The 19,215-nt window shown below is 39.7% G+C and overlaps 1 protein-coding gene across 1 annotated transcript; it reads right to left on the bottom strand.

Annotated features, from left to right (window-relative positions):
- Positions 1-2,554: 2,554 nt before the first annotated feature.
- On the bottom strand, positions 2,555-8,418 carry LOC112080439 (zinc finger protein 180-like). The gene is made up of 2 exons (XM_024146209.2): positions 7,745-8,418; positions 2,555-4,019 (listed from the first exon to the last, which is right to left on the bottom strand). The coding sequence occupies exons 1-2, from the start codon at positions 8,172-8,174 to the stop codon at positions 3,058-3,060; spliced, it is 1,392 nt and encodes a 463-aa protein (XP_024001977.2). The 5' UTR covers positions 8,175-8,418; the 3' UTR covers positions 2,555-3,057.
- Positions 8,419-19,215: the final 10,797 nt, after the last annotated feature.

The raw sequence follows: 19,215 nt of genomic DNA, 5'->3' as shown, positions 1-19,215 counted from the left end.
GGCCTTAGTGTCACAGCACACGTGTTTGCCTCTGGGTAATTTTTTCTTCTGCTGCCCAGCGAGACGCCCTCGCGCTGTGTGGAGGAATTCGATGGTCGGGGTGTCCTCAAACCCAAGGGGTGGCACCACTGTTGCCCCAGTAGCAAACTCCAACACCATCGCGCACTGTTAGAGAGGACATTTTCCATCTGAGGAGTAACATTTAAAAATACATTTTAAATCACAAAATGGAATAATATGCAGTTACCGATAAACTTGACAATTTACTATTTTACCTTGCACCTCAGCCAGCCAGTTGAACCAGTGGCAGATGGTGTCGTTCTCCCCAAACACCGCCGGTTGCTGGCAGGTTTGAATAGGTTACTTTGAACAGGTCCCTGGCAGTGGGAGGCTTTATGGAGTCCACAAAAAGTGCTCGGAAGCTTCCGGGTGGTTTCCCACATGTTCAAGCAGCCCAAGAGGTTGAGACGATATTTGAACCTGTTATGGTTTAAAGAAAGTATGTATATTTAAAATAAAGTTGTAATAACGTATCCCTAATATTAAAACAGGGAAATAGTCCATGATCTTTAAATCAGTAAAATAACCTACAAAGCAAGCACTGTGGTCCTCATGTACTATCATGGATATAGGGAAAATGTACCTATCCTGTTCAGCTGCCGGATGGTAGGGTTCAGGATCAGGCAAACCCTCAATAGTTATCAACCTGCTTCTCCCGGTTTGGCCGCCTTTGGACTCCAGCATTATTCCGTCTCCTGAAATGATTGAAATCTGACATGTGCAAACGTTATAAAAGTTACAATAATGACACTCAGCATAAATCGACACTGCACATACTCGCACACCCTACGGTAGAATCATTAGCAAGCTAACATTACTAGGTACGTTGTGCCGGTTAATGTTGACTTTTGCCTAGTATTCCTACACTACCAGAATGACCCTCTTCATAGCACCTACAATGCCTTTAGGGAATTCATGACCTCCGGTATTGTGAATTCCCCACATTTCGGTGTTGCATTAAAACGTTTTTATGATACATAATTGTATCTAGTAGCACTAAACTACAGTAGCAATTGAGTGTTTGAAAATGTAACTGCACATCAACATTTAAACATTTATCTACTTACATCTGTATTGTTTGTACAGTGCATTCGGAACGTATTCAGATATTTGTTCATTGGTTTAGCAAGAGTCTGATGATTGGTCAGTCATTGGGTTAATTTGTTTAGCAATATGTTCAAATCAAAACAAGCTTTATTTATACAGCACATTTCAGACATGGATACAATGCAATGGCTTTACAGGAAAAAAACATATTAAAAAAATTTAAATAGAAAAATATTTTCCACAAAAATGCCATCGATTAAAATATTAACAATATGATGCAACATCCAACCCAAAATATAAGCTTGTTWTACTCCATTGTTTGTTGTTATGTTCCCCAGCAAGAAAACCAAAAATGTCGCTTATATAGAAGAGGGAACAAACAGAGTCACTGACAACAACCACAACTAAACAGGTGGGATTTTAGGAGGGGCTCTGAAAGACACTATGGGGGTGTCCACTGAAAGTTGACTAGTAACAACAACTGGAACCTAAAAGACACCCACCATGAGACCCACTAAATCTGCCCAAGATATCCTATATTTTTGTTGGACAAGTTTGCTCACCACCAACAGAAAACAACTGCCATTTCACATTATAATCAACTACAATGCTTCACCTTCACCAATATAAACATGGTGTCTACTGGCTGTCAACAATTAAAAACAAGAAAAAACACATTTCTAAATATATACATTTTTCTACAAAAATTATATTTTTTGAACTCACTAACTTCTAGAACTCTRGTCCCCTTGGAACGAGCCCAAACAAAACTCATCTCCAATACAGAAAACCGTGCAGTCAAAATAAATTGGGATCCATGGCAAAGCACTGGCTAAACGCTAAATATTTCCGACTGCCCACCATTGAGAATTTCAGCAACCAAGTTGTCCTTACCATGGTCTGATTTCCAGAGGAAACTCCTGCAATATCCGTAGTAACTTTCCACCTCACTGAGGAGCTTCTCTCTCTTTTCAGGGTTCACTCAATAGGCATGTTGTTGGATCTGGGCCCAGTCCCCAATGTCATGCTCTAGTACATTTGGGTTGGCACATCTGAGAATTAACCCTGGTATTCTAAAAGCAGGGCAACAATGTCAATATAAATGTACCCAAAAATGGTCAGCTGGTTGCATAAATAATTATGATTACTAAATGTTACATAAATTGTAAATATGAAATATCAAAACCAAATGTACACCCCCTTTGTTAATATGTATTGGCAATAATTCACTTAATGGTGAGACATGGAATAATAAAACATGTATCTTTTGTCAGGCTGGATGTTTGAAATATGAGGTGATTTGAGNAATAATAAAACATGTATCTTTTGTCAGGCTGGATGTTTGAAATATGAGGTGATTTGAGACATGCTTCTTCAGTAGTGGAATAAAGACAATTAGCACTTGAATGTTGTAAAGAAATACTGGAGTGATGTAGGATTGTTAATACATTTTGACAAGTAGCAATAAATCACTGATATCGATTAGGGGGGAAATCAGGTTGTACGTGCTGTTGAAACTAACACATGGAAATGGGAGATATCCTTTACCTCACTGGTTAGAGGACAACCTGCAGAAGACAGTTAGCTATATTTTAGAGTGATGCCTTTCAATTTAGGGGTCGCTAAACAAAGGAATGCAACACTGTTAAGAGTAACAACTTTTTTTGTTAGTCACGTTTTGTTAAATTATATAAATAGTACTCTTTCAATTCAGAGCCTGGATTTTCCCCCTGAGGCTAATATCCATATCATGCTGAAATCAATAGAACAGGGGGCAAACGTTTAGGCTTCTACATTGTGACATCATTAAAATACTGCTACTACAATGTTAAAACATTCTACATTGTGACATCGTTAAAATACTACTACAATGTTAAAACATTCTACATTGTGACATCATTAAAATACTCCTACTACAATGTTAAAACATTCTACATTATTTCATTGATATCATGAAACAACTCCATGTATTTTCTGATGTTTGATCAGAGATCTTTTATCAGAGTATCTCTTGTCACATTGATCACAGCTATGAGGTTTCTCTCCTGTGTGTGTTCTCTGGTGTACAATAAGGTGGTTAGATGTAGTAAAACTCTTTCCACATTCATCACAGCTAAAAGGTTTATTTCCTGTGTGTGTTCTCTGGTGTGATACCAGGTTGCCTGACTGAGTAAAACTCTTCCCACATTGATCACAGCTATAAGGTTTCTCTCCTGTGTGTCTTCTCTGGTGTGATACCAGGTTGCCTGACTGAGTAAAACTCTTCCCACATTGATTACAACTATAAGGTTTCTCTACTGTGTGTGTTCTCTGGTGTGATTTTAATTGTCCTGAGCGAACAAAACTCTTTCCACAGTCAGAGCAGCTAAAAGGTCTCTCTCCTGTGTGGATTTTCTGGTGAATTTTAATGTCTGCTGAGGAGGCGAATCTCTTCCCGCATTGCGCACAGATATAAGATTTCTCTCCTGTGTGTGTTCTATGGTGTAATATCAGGCTGAATGACTGAGTAAAACTCTTCCCACATTGAATACAGCTATAAGGTTTCTCTCCTGTGTGTGTTCTCTGGTGTAAAATCAGACTGGATGACTGAGTAAAACTCTTCCCACATTGGTTACAGTTATACGGTTTCTCTCCTGTGTGCGTTCTCTGGTGTTTAGTCAGACCGCTAGATGTAACATATCTCTTCCCACATTGATCACAGCTATAAGGTTTCTCTCCTGTGTGTGTTCTCTGGTGTGATTTTAAACATCCTGAAGAAACAAAACACTTTCCACAGTCAGAGCAGGGGTGAGTTTTCTTCCCTGTGGGTCTCTGCCTGTGTTTCTTGGGGTGTTTTGATCTGGAGAGACTTTTTTCTGCTTCATGATGTTGTTGAGGCTCCCCAGAGGATCCATGATGGTCACGTCTCTCTCCTGTGTGAGCAACAAAGTCAGACATATGGTTTAAGGCCCACAACAGCGGAAATCCACTGTAAAAGGTGATGTCAACAGCATAGCCATGATGTTGTAGAACAATTGACATCTAATGAATGTTAAAATTATTTAACAATTGTCTTAAAATGAGCAAGAATAGTCATATTTCGTCTTGTTTTCACATTAGTAGTAACATCGATGATTGTAGGCTAGAAGAAAGTTATGAAAGTTGTTGAAATCCTAAGCAGTGCACCAGATAACTTTTGGTCTCCAATATAGGCCATGCAATTTGGTTGTAGAAACTCCTCCATGCTAATGAAGAAACCACTATTTACCAATATCGATTTGAGTTTTTACAATGTATTCTGAATATTACAGCGCAATTTGTGTCTATATATGGAAAAATACACGTTATAAATTTTCAACCAATTGATTGGTAGAAACAACAGAAGACTCTTGGTTGGCCAAGATCTATTTTAGTTGGGGACAGCATTAGAACATGATTTTGGGGCTCCCGAGTGGAGCAACGGTCTAAGGCACTGCATTTCAGTGCTTGAGGCGTCACTACAGACTCTGGTTCGAATCCAGGCTGTATCCCAACCGGCCGTGATTGGGAGTCCGATAGGGAGGCACACAATTGGCCCGGCGGTGTCCGGCTAATTCTCACAAAAATCCCTTTTTAAAGTCAGGGTATGAGTCGAGAAACATGCCTATTTTCCTCGAAAGTACAAAATATCACGATTGAAAAGCTATATTACAGAGAAGTAAATGATCTCACGTCTTTGAAAATATTTGTAATGTGGTGCTTCTTGTTCACGGAGGGTAATTCATGCTAATAGATTTTTTTAAGCTGTTAAGAATTTGTTCTAGTTAAATAAAGGTAAAACTTTTTTATTTATTTTTATAAATAGTATTTTATGATAAACCGTTTTCTACAAATCCATCAAGGCACGAACTTTGAGAAGGTTCTAAAACAAAGGTTTCAAACCAATTCATCAATGTAATTGAATCTAGGTATGTTTCGCCTTTAATGTAATCTAGGTATGTTTCACCTTTAATGTAATTGAATCTAGGTATGTTTTGCCTTTAATGTAATYGAATTTAGGTATGTTTCACCTTTAATGTAATGGAATCTAGGTATGTTTTGCCTTTAATGTAATTGAATCTAGGTATGTTTCGCCTTTAATGTAATGGAATCTAGGTATGTTTCACCTTTAATGTAACAATCTAGGTATGTTTTGCCTTTAATGTAATGGAATCTAGGTATGTTTCACCTTTAATGTAATTGAATTTAGATATGTTTCGCCTTTAATGTAATGGCATGAAAAAATAAATGGCTGAATATTATACAATGACTTATCAACAGCTRTAACAATTTCACCTCCACAGGAAATCTACACTGGCAATTATATAATATATATCCTAGAAACCTGGTTAACCTTTTCTCAATAGGGGGGCGCCATTTCGACTTTGTAAAAATTCGTTCCCAAATTAAACTGCCTCGTACTCAATTCTTGCTCGTACAATATGCATATTATTATTACTATTGGATAGAAAACACTCTCTAGTTTCTAAAACCGTTTGAATTATATCTGTGAGTAAAACAGAACTCATTTTGCAGCAAACTTCCTGTCAGGAAGTGAGAAATCTGAAATCGGGGGCTCTGTTCCAGGGTCAGTTTATTAATTTGAATGTAATCTATGGGTCTACATGCACTGCATACGTTCGCCTTCCCCTAGATGTCAGTAGCAGTGAGAATTGGAATGGGGTGTGCTAGGTAGATCTGAGGCCGAACAAGAGGCTCTTGGAAACCGGGTGTGCAGTCTTTTCTACGTTCGTCCATGAACGCGAGACAGAACCTCATGATTGCGTCCTGAAAGCTGTTGTTTTAGGCGCTAGATATTATCCGGCTCTAATTTTATTCGACATACGTGTTAAAACATCATAATGTAGTTATTTTAAACGAGTTAATTCAGTATTATATCAAGTATATGCGATTTTCGGGATTTTCTTTGTTCTGCGTTATGCTGAGTTGGACACGTTTGCACCACATGGCTAACGTTTGCTGCTAATTCCACAGTTGAAGACGACCTTCTAAACACCGAGCAACGATTATTCTGGACAAATGACAACTTGTACAAGATACTGATGGAAGCTCATCAAATAGTAAGAACTATTTGATGTTAATTCGTAATTTCTGTCGAAAAAGTTAAACTATTATTCCGCCATTAATTTCGGTGCGGTCTCGCTTTAACGCACGCTGTATGTCGTAGTAACATTAATTTAAAAATCTAACACAGCGGAGCGGTTGCATTAAGAACTATGTATCTTTCATTTGCTGTCCAACTGTATTTTTTTGTCAAGTTTATGATTAGTTATTGATTAGATTAGGTGCTCTCCCAAGATTTCTCCCGACATTTTGTTTGCAGTTTGGCTACTATTCTCATTGTATAACCACGATTTGTGCCGCTAAATATGCACATTTTCGAACAAACCATATATGTATTGTGTATATGATGTTATAGGACTGTCATCTGATGAAGTTTTGAGAAGGTTAGTGAAAAAATTAATATATTTTGCTGGTTTATTCGCTATCGCTAACGTGCATGAATCAATGCTGCTGTGTGGTTGGCTATTGTTAGTAAGCTAATAGAAATACATATTGTGTCTTCCCTGTAAAACATTTTAAAAATCAGAAATGATGGCTGGATTCACAAGATGTGTATCTTTCATCTGGTGTCTTGGACTTGTGATTTCATGATATTTAGATGCTAGTATTTACTTGTGGCGCTATGCTAGGCTAGTCAGCTTTTTTACTGATGAGGGTACTCCCGGATCCGGGATGAGTACCAAGTAAAAGTTAAACTATCATTATGACATCATGGATGAATTCTAGAATATATTATATATCCTAGAAACCTGGTTAAACTATCATTATGACATCATGGATGAATTCTAGAATATACTATATAGCCTAGAAACCTTGTTAAACTATCATTATGACATCATGGATGGCCAGTCCTTGTATTCATAGTGTAGTGAATTCAGGGGGTAGCCCTGAACTGAACTCAAACCTGGGTCCAACGACTGTCAAGCCAACACCTTATAACTGTTACGCCAAGATGACCGTACTTCTTGACGAGGTCGCTAGGTGTTGGGTTACGGTTTCTACAATAGCTTTCTCTATGCATTTGAGAGTGATTACATTACATCCCTCAGCTGTTTACCAAACCAAGTCTCCGGGAAGCCATTTTGTTGCTGTTTTAAAAACTAGGTTGCCCCTTTAAAAAAGCCACATCAATCAACCAATCTGCAGTTCAAACAATAACAATAACAAAGCTGTCATTCCACCACTGTTTTGGTAATAAGATGATGGATGGGGCTGGAGAAATGTAACTACTCTCAAATTCATAGACAGACCGATGGAGGCAAGGACTGACCATCCATGATATCAACATTATAGTTTTAACCATGTTGAGGCTATACAGTGTTGGTTTACATTGTTTCTAAACATTGGAGTAAAAAAGCTTATTTGGGGTTCTGATGGGGTACAACAGTTGAACTAAGCTCATGAGGCATGTGTTATATTCTTCAAGAAGCAATGGCTATAAATTAATAATTTAAAGTCCAAATATGGATGTAGCTATTGCAGATTTCCCCTTTAACACCAAACATCAGTTCAACAACTGCAGAGTTTGTGCCTCTGTATTTAAGACAGTACTTACTAGTGTTAATCAGGGCCCGGTTTCCCAAAACCATCTTACGGCTAAGTTCATTGTTAGAACCATTGGATGCCTTAAGATGCGTTTGGGAGACCGGGACCAGAAATTCAGTTTCCTCCTCTTCTTCCTCCTCCTTTTTCGATGTGACAGTCATCTCCCCCTCCTCCTCTTTCACTCCAAAAAATGCATCCTCCTCTTTCTCTTCCTCCTCTTCTTTTACTGTAACATCCTCCTCCTCTTTCACTCTGAACGTATCTTCCTCTTCTTTCACTGAAACGTCTTTCTCTTCTTCTTTCACTGTAACAGCCTCACCATCTACTTGTTTTTGTATTGTAACAGCCTCCTCTTCCTCCTCCTCTTTCACGAGAGCTTTTTTCTCCGTCCAGCAGACCCCCTCTTCTTTATCAGGAGGAGAGTAGCTTAGTGAACTCATGGTCAGGGATGTTAGCTAGCTAGCATTAGCGACTAGCCTAGTTCTAAATTAACCTAGCAAACCAGCTAGCTGACAAACAACGTAAATATATAATTAAATGGGCCAACAAGTACTTACATACAACAGAAGTGTGCTTAATACACAGCGACTAATATACACCAAAACAGTGTAAAGAGCGTGAATGTTGTAGCTATGTTTGCTAGAAAGCTACCGAGGTGTCTGACTAGCTGTTGTTGTTGAAGGAGCGTCCGGTCCACTAGATTATACATCACACTGGCAGCATCGTCTGAACCTGAAAGACGCACATCGCCATCTGCTGACTGGAGTGGGCAACGCAGTTGAGGAACCAAACGTTTATTTTATTTCATAAAAGTTTAATATTATATTAAGTCGTTCAAAGAGAAACATGTGTTGATTGATTCGTGTTTAATGAGTGAGAATTTAGAACAAAATTTACACCCACTACATATTTGCATTGAACCATACTTCTGACATGGATCATTTTGACCCCAGAGGCATATCGTTTACCATAGCCAAAATGTGGTTTATTKAATTCTTCCAATTTTTAATGACTTTGTCAATCAACTGGTTGTTAATAAATCTAAATCTGGTTTAGTGTTTCTGTATCAAAATGGACTTTTAACAAATTCAAATCCTTTGGAGTCATTTTTGACCTCAGTCAAAAGCACCTTTGATAAATAGGACATTTATTTCAAATCAAAATCCCATTTTATTGGTCACATACACGTGTTTAGCAGATGTTATTGTGGGTGTAGTGAAATGCTTGTGTTTCTAGCTCTGACAGTGCAGTAATATCTAACAAGTGATATCTAACAATTTCACAACATATACCCAATACACACAAATCTAAGTATTTGCATCTATGTTTCTCTGTAGACATGATCCATCCCACAAGAGGGTGGGGCTCCTGTATCAGTGGTTTTGATCAGATCACACAGTATAGTGCCTCCCATGTACTCTCCTAAGATTGYACTTTTCTATACCACGTATCACGTGACTGTATACAAAACTGTCAATGGTAGAAAACTCTGCCAGTAGTAGAAAATTCTGCCAGAGGTAGAAAACTCTGCCAGTGGTATACAGTGCATTCATTAAGTATTCAGACCCCTTCACTTTTTCCACATTTTGTTACGTTACAGCCGTATTCTAAAATGTAATAATTTTTCAACCTCATCCATCTACACACAATACCCCATTATGACAAACTAAAAACCTTTTTACATTTTTTTTTTTACATTTTTGAAAATGTATTTACCTAAGTATTCAGACCCTTTGCTATGAGACTCGAAATTGAGCTCAGATGCATCCTGATTCCATTGATCATCCTTGAGATGTTTCTACAACTTGATTGGAGTCCACTTGTGGTAAATTCAATCGATTAGACATGATTTGGAAAGGCACACACCTGTCTATATAAGGTCCCACAGAATACAGTGCATGTCAGAGCAAAAACCAAGCCATGAGGTCAAAGGAATTGTCCATATAGCTCTGAGACAGGATAGTGTCGAGGCACAGGTCTGGGGAAAGGTACCAAAAAATATCTTCAGCATTGAAGGTCCCCAAGAACACAGTGGCCTCCATTATTCTTAAATGGAAGAAGTTTGGAACCACCAAGACTCTTCCTAGAGCTGGCCGCCCGGCCAAACTGAGAAATCGGGGGAGAAGGGCCTTAGTAAGGGAGGTGAACAAGAACGCCAACTGTCACCCTAGACAGAGACTCCAGACTTTACTCTGCTGGAGAGTATGGGGAAAGAACCTTCGAAGGACAACCATCTCCTGCAGTACTCCACCAATCAGGCCTTAATGTAGCAATGATTCAATTGTCAAGATTTATTTCAATGGACAATTCTGTGAACTGTTTCTGTGAAAGGTGTCGGCTAGAGATGACATGCAGAGCTTGCAGGGATTTGTAGTCTTGCATGTCGTCTACTTTGATGCTAATTAGCATTTCGAATCCGAGATTAAAGAGATACAAATATATTGATACAAGATGTTATTTATTATGGATCCCATAAGTTCCTGCCAAGGCAGCAGCTACACTCTTCCTGGGGTTATTATGGATCCCCATTAGTTCCTGCAGAGGCAGCAGCTACACTTCCTGGGTTTATAATGGATCCCCATTAGTTCCTGCCTGCCTGAACCGCCCCCTGAATTAACAGGTATATAATTATGGATTAATGAATTAAAAAGGTATAAATGATGGTTAACACAACGGAGGGGAGGAAAGGAGAGGGGGGTTATTTTTTGAACTAACCAGTATATGAGATAACTAACAGGTAAAATAAATGATGGTTATGAACTAACATGGTACAGTAAGATGGTTATGAACTAACAGGTATAAATGATGGTTATGAATTAACAGGTATAAATGATGGGTTATGAATTAACAGGTATAAATGATGGGTTATGAATTAACAGGTATAAATGATGGGTTATGAATTAACACATCCCCTCCAGGCATTTCAATACATTCAGGATTTCTTATAGTGAGCATAACATGACAATACATGACATCTAAATAGCTGAATATTCTTTTGGACTAACAGTATAACAGTTTGAAGGACACAACTCATGTTATTCTGGTTAAACATTGAGAGACTAGTTGATTAAGGAGTGGGGATTTTTTGACAATTAGGAAATAATATTTCATGTTTTACTCATACCTCAGCCAGCATTGTGAATGGTGTCTGAGGCGGTGACAGACCAGTGCAGTAAATCTAATACTTAGGTGCTTTTAGTCATTCATGAAAGGGCTGTGGTGGTTCTGTGGTTATAAGTTACATCTCTGGCCATGCTGACAGGGTCTGAATCAAACCCAATGTCCAGTGGAATTGATCCGTTTGATCCATTTGTTTGTTTCAGTTTTAAGTAGTTGAATCCTTTGACGTATTGTTGATTTCAACATTTTTCATTTTCAACAAATGCACTGTGTTGGTTGAAAAGTGATACTAAACTTACATACCAAGCACTATTTTGACATAGTGGAAGATATACTGAATTTATACTGTTTTTTATACTAAGATGGACKAYGATATGTGTTGCTTTTACACAWATTTGTTCATTGGTTTAGCAAGAGTCTGTTGATTGGTCAGTCATCGGGTTAATTTCTTTTGCAATATGTTCAAATCAAATCAAGCTTTATTTATACAGCACATTTCAGACATGGATGCAACACAATGGCTTCACAGGAAAAAAACATTAAAAAACAATGAAAATAAACAGAAATATTTAGTACACAACAAACATAAGAGGATAAAAAAACAGAAGAATAACAACTGAAAGACTAATGAGCACCCTAAGGAAATGTCATTGATTACAATATTAACAATTGTATGCAACATCCAACCCTAACAAGATGGACAAGCCAGCACATTCAGACTAACGAGGTGATACCAATCGGTTCGCCCTACGTGCTGTGGTGGAAATTCTACCCATAATCAATAATGAGGAGAGGCAAAATTAATAATCAATCAAGGTTTTACTTTTTTTTAAAGACTTGTTATAACAAGGCTGCTTGCTTCTGGGTTATATACTATCTCAGGATAGGTGCAACATCAGAGACGACGTACAATGGTTCCAGACACCAACCCCACACATCCTGTGCCAGACCTTGGGCCCCAAATACAATCTCCCCCTAGGAGGAGGTGACTGACACACAGACACTGTGGAGACAAGTGATTGGTTCCCCATTACTCACGCCATCCCTTCGCATGGTTTGCAATAAACAAACAGTTCACATATGGAAACAATGTTTCCTTCTGATCTCCTTTGCCTTACTCCCTGCTAATATTCTGCATAGCAACAGGGACATGTGATAGATGCTGATATTCTGCCTAGCAACAGGGACATGTGATAGATGCTGATATTCTGCATAGCAACAGGGACATGAGATCGATAAGCTTGACTTCTCCCCTCTCTGGACCCAAGGTGACTGAGGCCCATTTGAGGGAGGAAGTGCAGCTGCCAACACCAGAGTCAGAAAGGAGACATTCTAATAACAAGAGTTCAATAGTTCATATCAGCATATTCTGCAGATAAGACATCTTAATTATCTATGTTACTTAGCTAATTCTGATTTCTCCACCACAATCTTTCCCCAGAAACAGGCTCCAAAACAACAGCTCTGTTACTGGTGTGCAGGATATAACCTTTACTCTGTGGAGGATCAAGAGGAACCAGTCAGTTTCTGTCATATTCTTGGCTGAGTGTCCAAACATCATGGGTTCATTCTACACACCCAGAACAGTTAGAACAGGCCTATATCAACACACTTTTCTATGTTATCTTCTCTGGGATATGTGGGACGGTAAGCAGCCGTATTTAGCACTAACTGAAGTTTATTTAGTGCTTTATCCGGGTAGCCGGAAAGTAGAGCATTGCAGTAGTCGAACCTAGAAGTAACAAAAGCATGGATTAATTTTTCTGCGTCATTTTTGGACAGAAAGTTTCTGATTTTTGCAATTTTACGTAGATGGAAAAAAGCTGTCCTTGAAACAGTCTTGATATGTTAGTCAAAAGAGAGATCAGGGTCCAGAGTAAATCCGAGGTCCTTCGCAGTTTTATTAGAGACGACTTTACAACCATCAAGATTAATTGTTCAATTCAACAGAAGATCTCTTTGTTTCTTGGGACCTAGAACAAGCATCTCTGTTTTGTCCGAGTTTAAAAGTAGAACGTTTGCAGCCATCCACTTCCTTATGTCTGAAACACAGGCTTCTAGCGAGGGCAATTTTGGGGCTTCACCATGTTTCATTGAAATGTACAGCTGTGTGTCATCCGCATAGCAGTGAAAGTTAACATTATGTTTTCGAATGACATCCCCAAGAGGTAAAATATATAGTGAAAACAATAGTGGTCCTAAAACGGAACCTTGAGGAACACCGAAATGTACAGTTGATTTGTCAGAGGACAAACCATTCACAGAGATAAACTGAAATCTTTCCGTTAGATAAGATCTAAACCAGGCCAGAACTTGTCCGTGTAGACCAATTTGGGTTTCCAATCTCTCCAAAAGAATGTGGTGATCGATGGTATCAAAGGCAGCACTAAGGTCTAGTAGCTACGAGACAGATCAGAGCCTCGGTCTGACGCCATTAAAAGGTCATTTACCACCTTCACAAGTGCATCTCAGTGCTATGATGGGGTCTAAAACCAGACTGAAGCATTTCGTATACATTGTTTGTTCTCAGGAAGGCAGTGGTTGCTGCGCAACAGCTTTTTCCCAAAAAATTGAGAGGAATGGAAGATTCGATATAGGCCGATTAGTTTTTATATTTTTCTGGTCAAGGTTTGGCTTTTTCAAGAGAGGCTTTATTACTGCCACTTTTAGTGAGTTTGGAACACATCCGTGGATAGAGAGCCGTTTATTATGTTCAACATAGGAGGGCCAAGCACAGGAAGCAGCTCTTTCAGTAGTTTAGTTGGAATAGGGTCCAGTATGCAGCTTGACGGTTTAGAGGCCATGATTATTTTCATCATTGTGTCAATAGATATAGTACTAAAACACTTACGTGTCCTCTTGATCCTAGGTTCTGGCAGAGTTGTGCAGACTCGGACAGCTGAGCTTTGGAGGAATACGCATATTTAGTCTTGCTGCTTGCTGTCTCTGCCTGGCCGGTTCCCCTCTCTCCACCTGGGATCTCTGCCTCTAACCCTATTACAGGGGCTGAGTCACTGGCTTACTGGTGCTCTTTCATGCCGTCCCTAGGAGGTGCGTCACTTGATGGGTTGAGTCACTGACAAAGAACTTCCTGTCTGGGTTGGCGCCCCCCTTTGGGTTGTGCCGTGGCGGAGATCTTTGTGGGCTATACTCGGCCGTGTCTCATGATGGTAAGTTGGTGGTTGAAGATATCCCTCTAGTGGTGTGGGGGCTGTGCTTTGGCAAAATGGGTGGGTTATATCCTTCCTGTTTGGCCCTGTCCGGGGGTATCATCGGATGGGTCCACAGTGTCTTCTGACCCCTCCTGTCTCAGCCTCCAGTATTTATGCTGCAGTAGTTCATGTGTCGGGGGCTAGGGTCAGTTTGTTATATCTGGAGTACTTCTCCTGTCTTATCCGGTGTCCTGTGTGAATTTAAGTATGCTCTCTCTAATTCTCTCTCTCTCTTTCTCTCCTTTCCTCTCTTTCTCTCATTCTTTCTTTCTCTCTCGGAGGAGGACCTGAGCCCTAGGACATGCCTCAGGACTACCTGGCATGATGACTCCTTGCTGTCCCCAGTCCACCTGGCCGTGCTGCTGTTCCAGTTCAACTGTTCTGCCTGCGGCTATGGAACCCTGACCTGTTCACCGGACGTGCACCTGTCCAGACCTTCTGTTTTCAACTCTCTAGAGACAGCAGGAGCGGTAGAGATACTCTTAATAGTCGGCTATGAAAAGCCAACTGACATTTACTCCTGAGGTGCTGATTTGCTGCCCCTCGACAACTACTGTGATTATTATTATTTGACATGCTGGTCATTTATGAACATTTAACATCTTGGCCATGTTCTGTTTATAATCTCCACCGGCAACGCAGAAGAGGACTGGCCACCCATCATAGCCTGGTTCCTCTCTAGGTTTCTTCTTAGGTTTTGGCCTTTCTAGGGAGTTTTTCCTAGCCACAGTGCTTTCTACACTGCATTGCTTCTGTTTGGGGTTTTAGGCTGGGTTTCTGTACAGCACTTTGAGATATCAATTGATGTAAAGGGCAATATAAATACATTTGATTTGATTTTGATTTTCCTCCGGTATTGAACACAGATCGTCCCGTCTTCAATTGTTATCGATAATTTTACGTTAAAAAATACCTAAAGTTGTATTACAAAAGTAGTTTGAAATGTTTGGACAAAGCTTACAGGTAACTTTTGAGATATTTTGTAGTCACGTTGTGCAAGTTGGAACCGGTGTTTTTCTGGATCAAACGCGCCAAATAAATTGACATTTTGGATATATATCGACGGAATTAATTGAACAAAAGGACCATTTGTGATGTTTATGGGACATATTGGAGTGCCAACAGAAGAAGCTTGTCAAAGGTAAGGCATGAATTATATCTTTATTTCTGCGTTTTGTGTAGCGCCGGGAGAGTTGAAATATGGTCTGTGATTGTTAGCTGGGGTGCTATGCTCAGATAATAGCATTGTTTGCTTTTTGGGGCAGTCCCACTCCTCTTGTATTTATTTTGTTTATTGTATAAAATAGAGAAAGAGGAAAGGTAGAGGCGCGAATGTGCTGAAATAGCAGTGGGCTGGATTCTAACCCATGCAGCGATATATGTGTTGTGGATGCAGTGGCTTAGACCACTAGATCATCACAGGCCACAAAACTAACAAACTTTAGATTTTAAGATTAATCATCCCTTTAATACCAGGCAGAATCTAACTGTAAGCAGGTTCCTTACTTTCAACACATGATTTCCTTCCCTATCTGTTTGACACTGCCACGGTAGGAGCATATCATATAGGCCTGCTGCTTGTGATTATTATATTGCATGTAAGGGTTTGCCTGGAAAATCAACATTTTTGTTATTCACACAGCATTCAAACTCTTGTATCTGTCCTAATCCCAAAGATAATCAGTTATTGATTGTTGTCTAACCACCAGTCGGGGAACGACACACACACACACACGCAAAACACCACGCCTAAACCTTTTGTTAGGCTTCCTGTGACTAATTACTTTGTAATATGTTATGTCGTGTTGTGTTGGATTGAAGTAGAATACTTGGGYAAACTACAAAAACAAATCATAAAGCAACCAAGCAGTGTCGATGGAGAACATTTTAGGGGTGCATAAAAAAGGTTGTGTGGGTTGACAGGGACAGCCTAGCGAAACTTTGATAGGGAAATGACTATAGTGAAGGTCTACAGACGGGCAACTGGTGCATCTTRGCTCAACAGGGTATTAAGATGGCACAGTAGGTCCTATTCAGCTTGGCGATGGATTCATCGCCTCGCCAAAAATCAAGATACTGTAGGCGAGAGGAAATTTGTCTTTTCAGAAAAGTCAGTGACTGCACAAGGCGGTATGTCGCTGATGAAATTCATGGCAGTAGGGCAGTAAAGAGAGAAGGTGAAAAAAAGAAAGCGAAGAAGAGTAAAGAACTGAGCCTCCTTTGTCTGAAATCACATTCATTATCAAACAAATACCTTGGGTGAAGTAAGACAAGGCTTGCTTATCAGCCATTCGCCTGCTCGGGGAGCCACAGTGGAGTAAGTAGGGCAGAGTGTCGTGGGGAGAAGAAGACATTCCATAATTAAATTCCCACAGCAAGTGCAGGATTTTCAAGGCTTGAAATTAGTTTTTCAAGGCCCCGACTGAGTTAAATAGCTTTTTTTTTATCTCTCTTTTGAGCCCTCTTTATAAGGTGGTGAAGAAGAAAACTATTTGCTGAATGAATTGTCTGCAGCGTGCAGAGGCCAAGTTTGTGTTTTCTGTTCAAATCTGACTTTGGGAGGTTATTCTCTGAGCAGTAGTTATGACATAAACCTGCTACATTTGTCAATACTCCAACATACCTCACTATGGAAGGAACTCAAATTCCACCAATACTTTAAAGCCTATACATACTGTATGACCAACCACTACACTGCACTGTATCTATTGTTTAACCCTAAAATACAGATACATATCACATTTACAATGCAACCAAAGAGATATCCAACACTTAACATAACAATTGACAGTTATAGCTATTCCATGCCTGATATAGCTAAGATCATACACACACAAATACAATAGCCTAATACAGTTTAGTCCTTCCTAACAAGTGGTGAAGGCTCAGACACACTAATAGCGTCTGATGACCGAAASTACTTAGAACSTCTGAACGTAATTTGCGAACCAAGTGCGCAGCGATTCTAAAATTGTGTGAAAAATTGGGGCAGTCAGACGTCTACAGCAGGTGGTGCCCAAAACAGTGAGCTGAATGATCGGCAGATGAAAGCTAGATTCACATTCGGTGCGATGTGTGCGAATCTTTACACCAAATGCCTGAGCTGTGAGTTTTCAAGACCAATCCATTTCAGGGMCYTCACAATRAAAGCTAGTGATTGCCTGCCTSAGTTGAGTTGCACTCCAGGACCTTGGGCAAGGAACACTTTACCTACAAAGATGARCCACTTTAAGGCTTAAAAGGAACAGATTTACAAAGCATTTTTAATGCTGCAAAGCTCGTACACCTCTTAAAATCAGGAATACAAATCATACCATTTACCCACCTATCAATCCCACAATACAACACATAGAGTACACTGTGACACATTAGTAAAGTGGGGTATTCCCACAGGGATAGGACTGTAACAGGTGTAGACCTGGGTTCAAGTACTTTTAGCACTTGCTTTAGGCTGCCTGGAGTGCCAGTTGGAGGGMGCTTGCCATTTTCAGACCATTCCATTGGTTTCATTACACTAGGCAAGTTCATTCAAGCCCAGCTGCAGTATTTTGAATGGTGTCAAATAGAATTTGAGCCCAGATCTGAACAGGTGTAAGGTTAGCACGCAGGTGGTCTAACCTGGTGGGGTCTTTGGTTTCAGAGAGGATCTYCAGCAGCTCATCGTTCGAAGGGAAGAAGTACCATAGGAAGTAGAGACGCTTCCTCTCTCCAGGTAGCCGTTGAGGCCCTTCAGGATCAGGTCCGGGAATTCATTTGACTTCTTCAGCTTCACCAGTCTCTTGTCGATGGCCACCACYGCCAGAACGTACTTGTTCTGTCAGGAAGAGAGGGGAACTGAATGTTTCCAAAAGTCTGGGCCATATTAAGAGTCGCAGAATAGGAATACTGATATAGGATCAATTTTTCATTTTGAGAACATAGTAAGGAATATATGGACATTGGGACCTGATCCTATATCAGCACTCCTACTGAGATACTTTTTGAATACAGGCCATAATATGAAAGTTTGAGTTAGCCAGCTACATTGGGATCTCATGTTGGAAAATGGCCGACTGCGATATTACAGTCATTCTTATTCTACTAGCCACACCTCTGCTGTATCATATTCATAATGTTACTTGTGATATGCTTGCGAAATTCAAACATGAGTGCAAATCTAGCATTGACATTGCATGACATACACGAAAGTCCCAGTGTGTCTCAAGTTGGTATTCTGCAAATCCTCTCCATCCATATGTACAGCATCCATGTTCTGAGTCTACAACCAAAACTCCAATATCCTCATTCAAGCCTCCAACCAAACCTAAAACTAGGATAAAAAAAGACTTGTCCTGATGCCTACTATATTATTCCGGTCTGATCTGATCTCAGCTGTGGACTAATTTAACATGTTGGCTCTAGACTTCCCTGGAAGGGCTGATCTTCCAAGGTTAGATGGGGAATGCATGAGCACGGCTCTGAGGGATACTATCATGCTGATATAATACGAGAAGCACTGAGACGGAATGAGAGATAATACATGGAGAAACATAACTCATAAGAGTTAACTCACGGAATGAACAATTTTCTTGTCGATGACAGGGAAAAGGTTTAAATATATCAATATTACTGACACGAAACTAAACCAATTTGTTGCGATCAACAATGTGTGCTCTTCCTTTCAGCAAAACATGTTGAGATAAGATCTAAGCTACCGTGTAATACCAAAACAGATCTCCATCTCTATATCTCTGGGTATATTAAATTACAAATAAATCAGACCAAACTATCCTCAGTCTTCCCTACATCACACAATTTGAGAGCAAAAATAGTACAGTACAAGGAATCATATTGGAGCGTGAAATTGACATTCCCATTGTAGACTGAAGGCTATAGAGATGACTCTAGTCTAGCCTTTTTGTAATCTATACACTAGTTGTACAGTACAGACCAATTCCAACAGAGATCCTATTAATTGAGTTCCATACAGTATGTAATTCTATGGTGAACAAAAGGGCACAGAAGAGTGTGTTGTATTTGATCTCGTATCACATATTGTTCTAAGGGTTGTACTGGAGAAGTCGAAGTTCTTGAAGTAGGGAAGGAAGTAAGGGTGGAGGATGGGGGGGATTTAAAACAGCCTTTTATTATTTGATCCTCTCCTTCTGCC

This window comes from Salvelinus sp. IW2-2015, unplaced genomic scaffold (genome assembly GCF_002910315.2).
Source record: "Salvelinus sp. IW2-2015 unplaced genomic scaffold, ASM291031v2 Un_scaffold16326, whole genome shotgun sequence".
Lineage (NCBI taxonomy): Eukaryota > Metazoa > Chordata > Actinopteri > Salmoniformes > Salmonidae > Salvelinus > Salvelinus sp. IW2-2015.
This window is presented reverse-complemented; position numbering and strand designations above follow the sequence as displayed.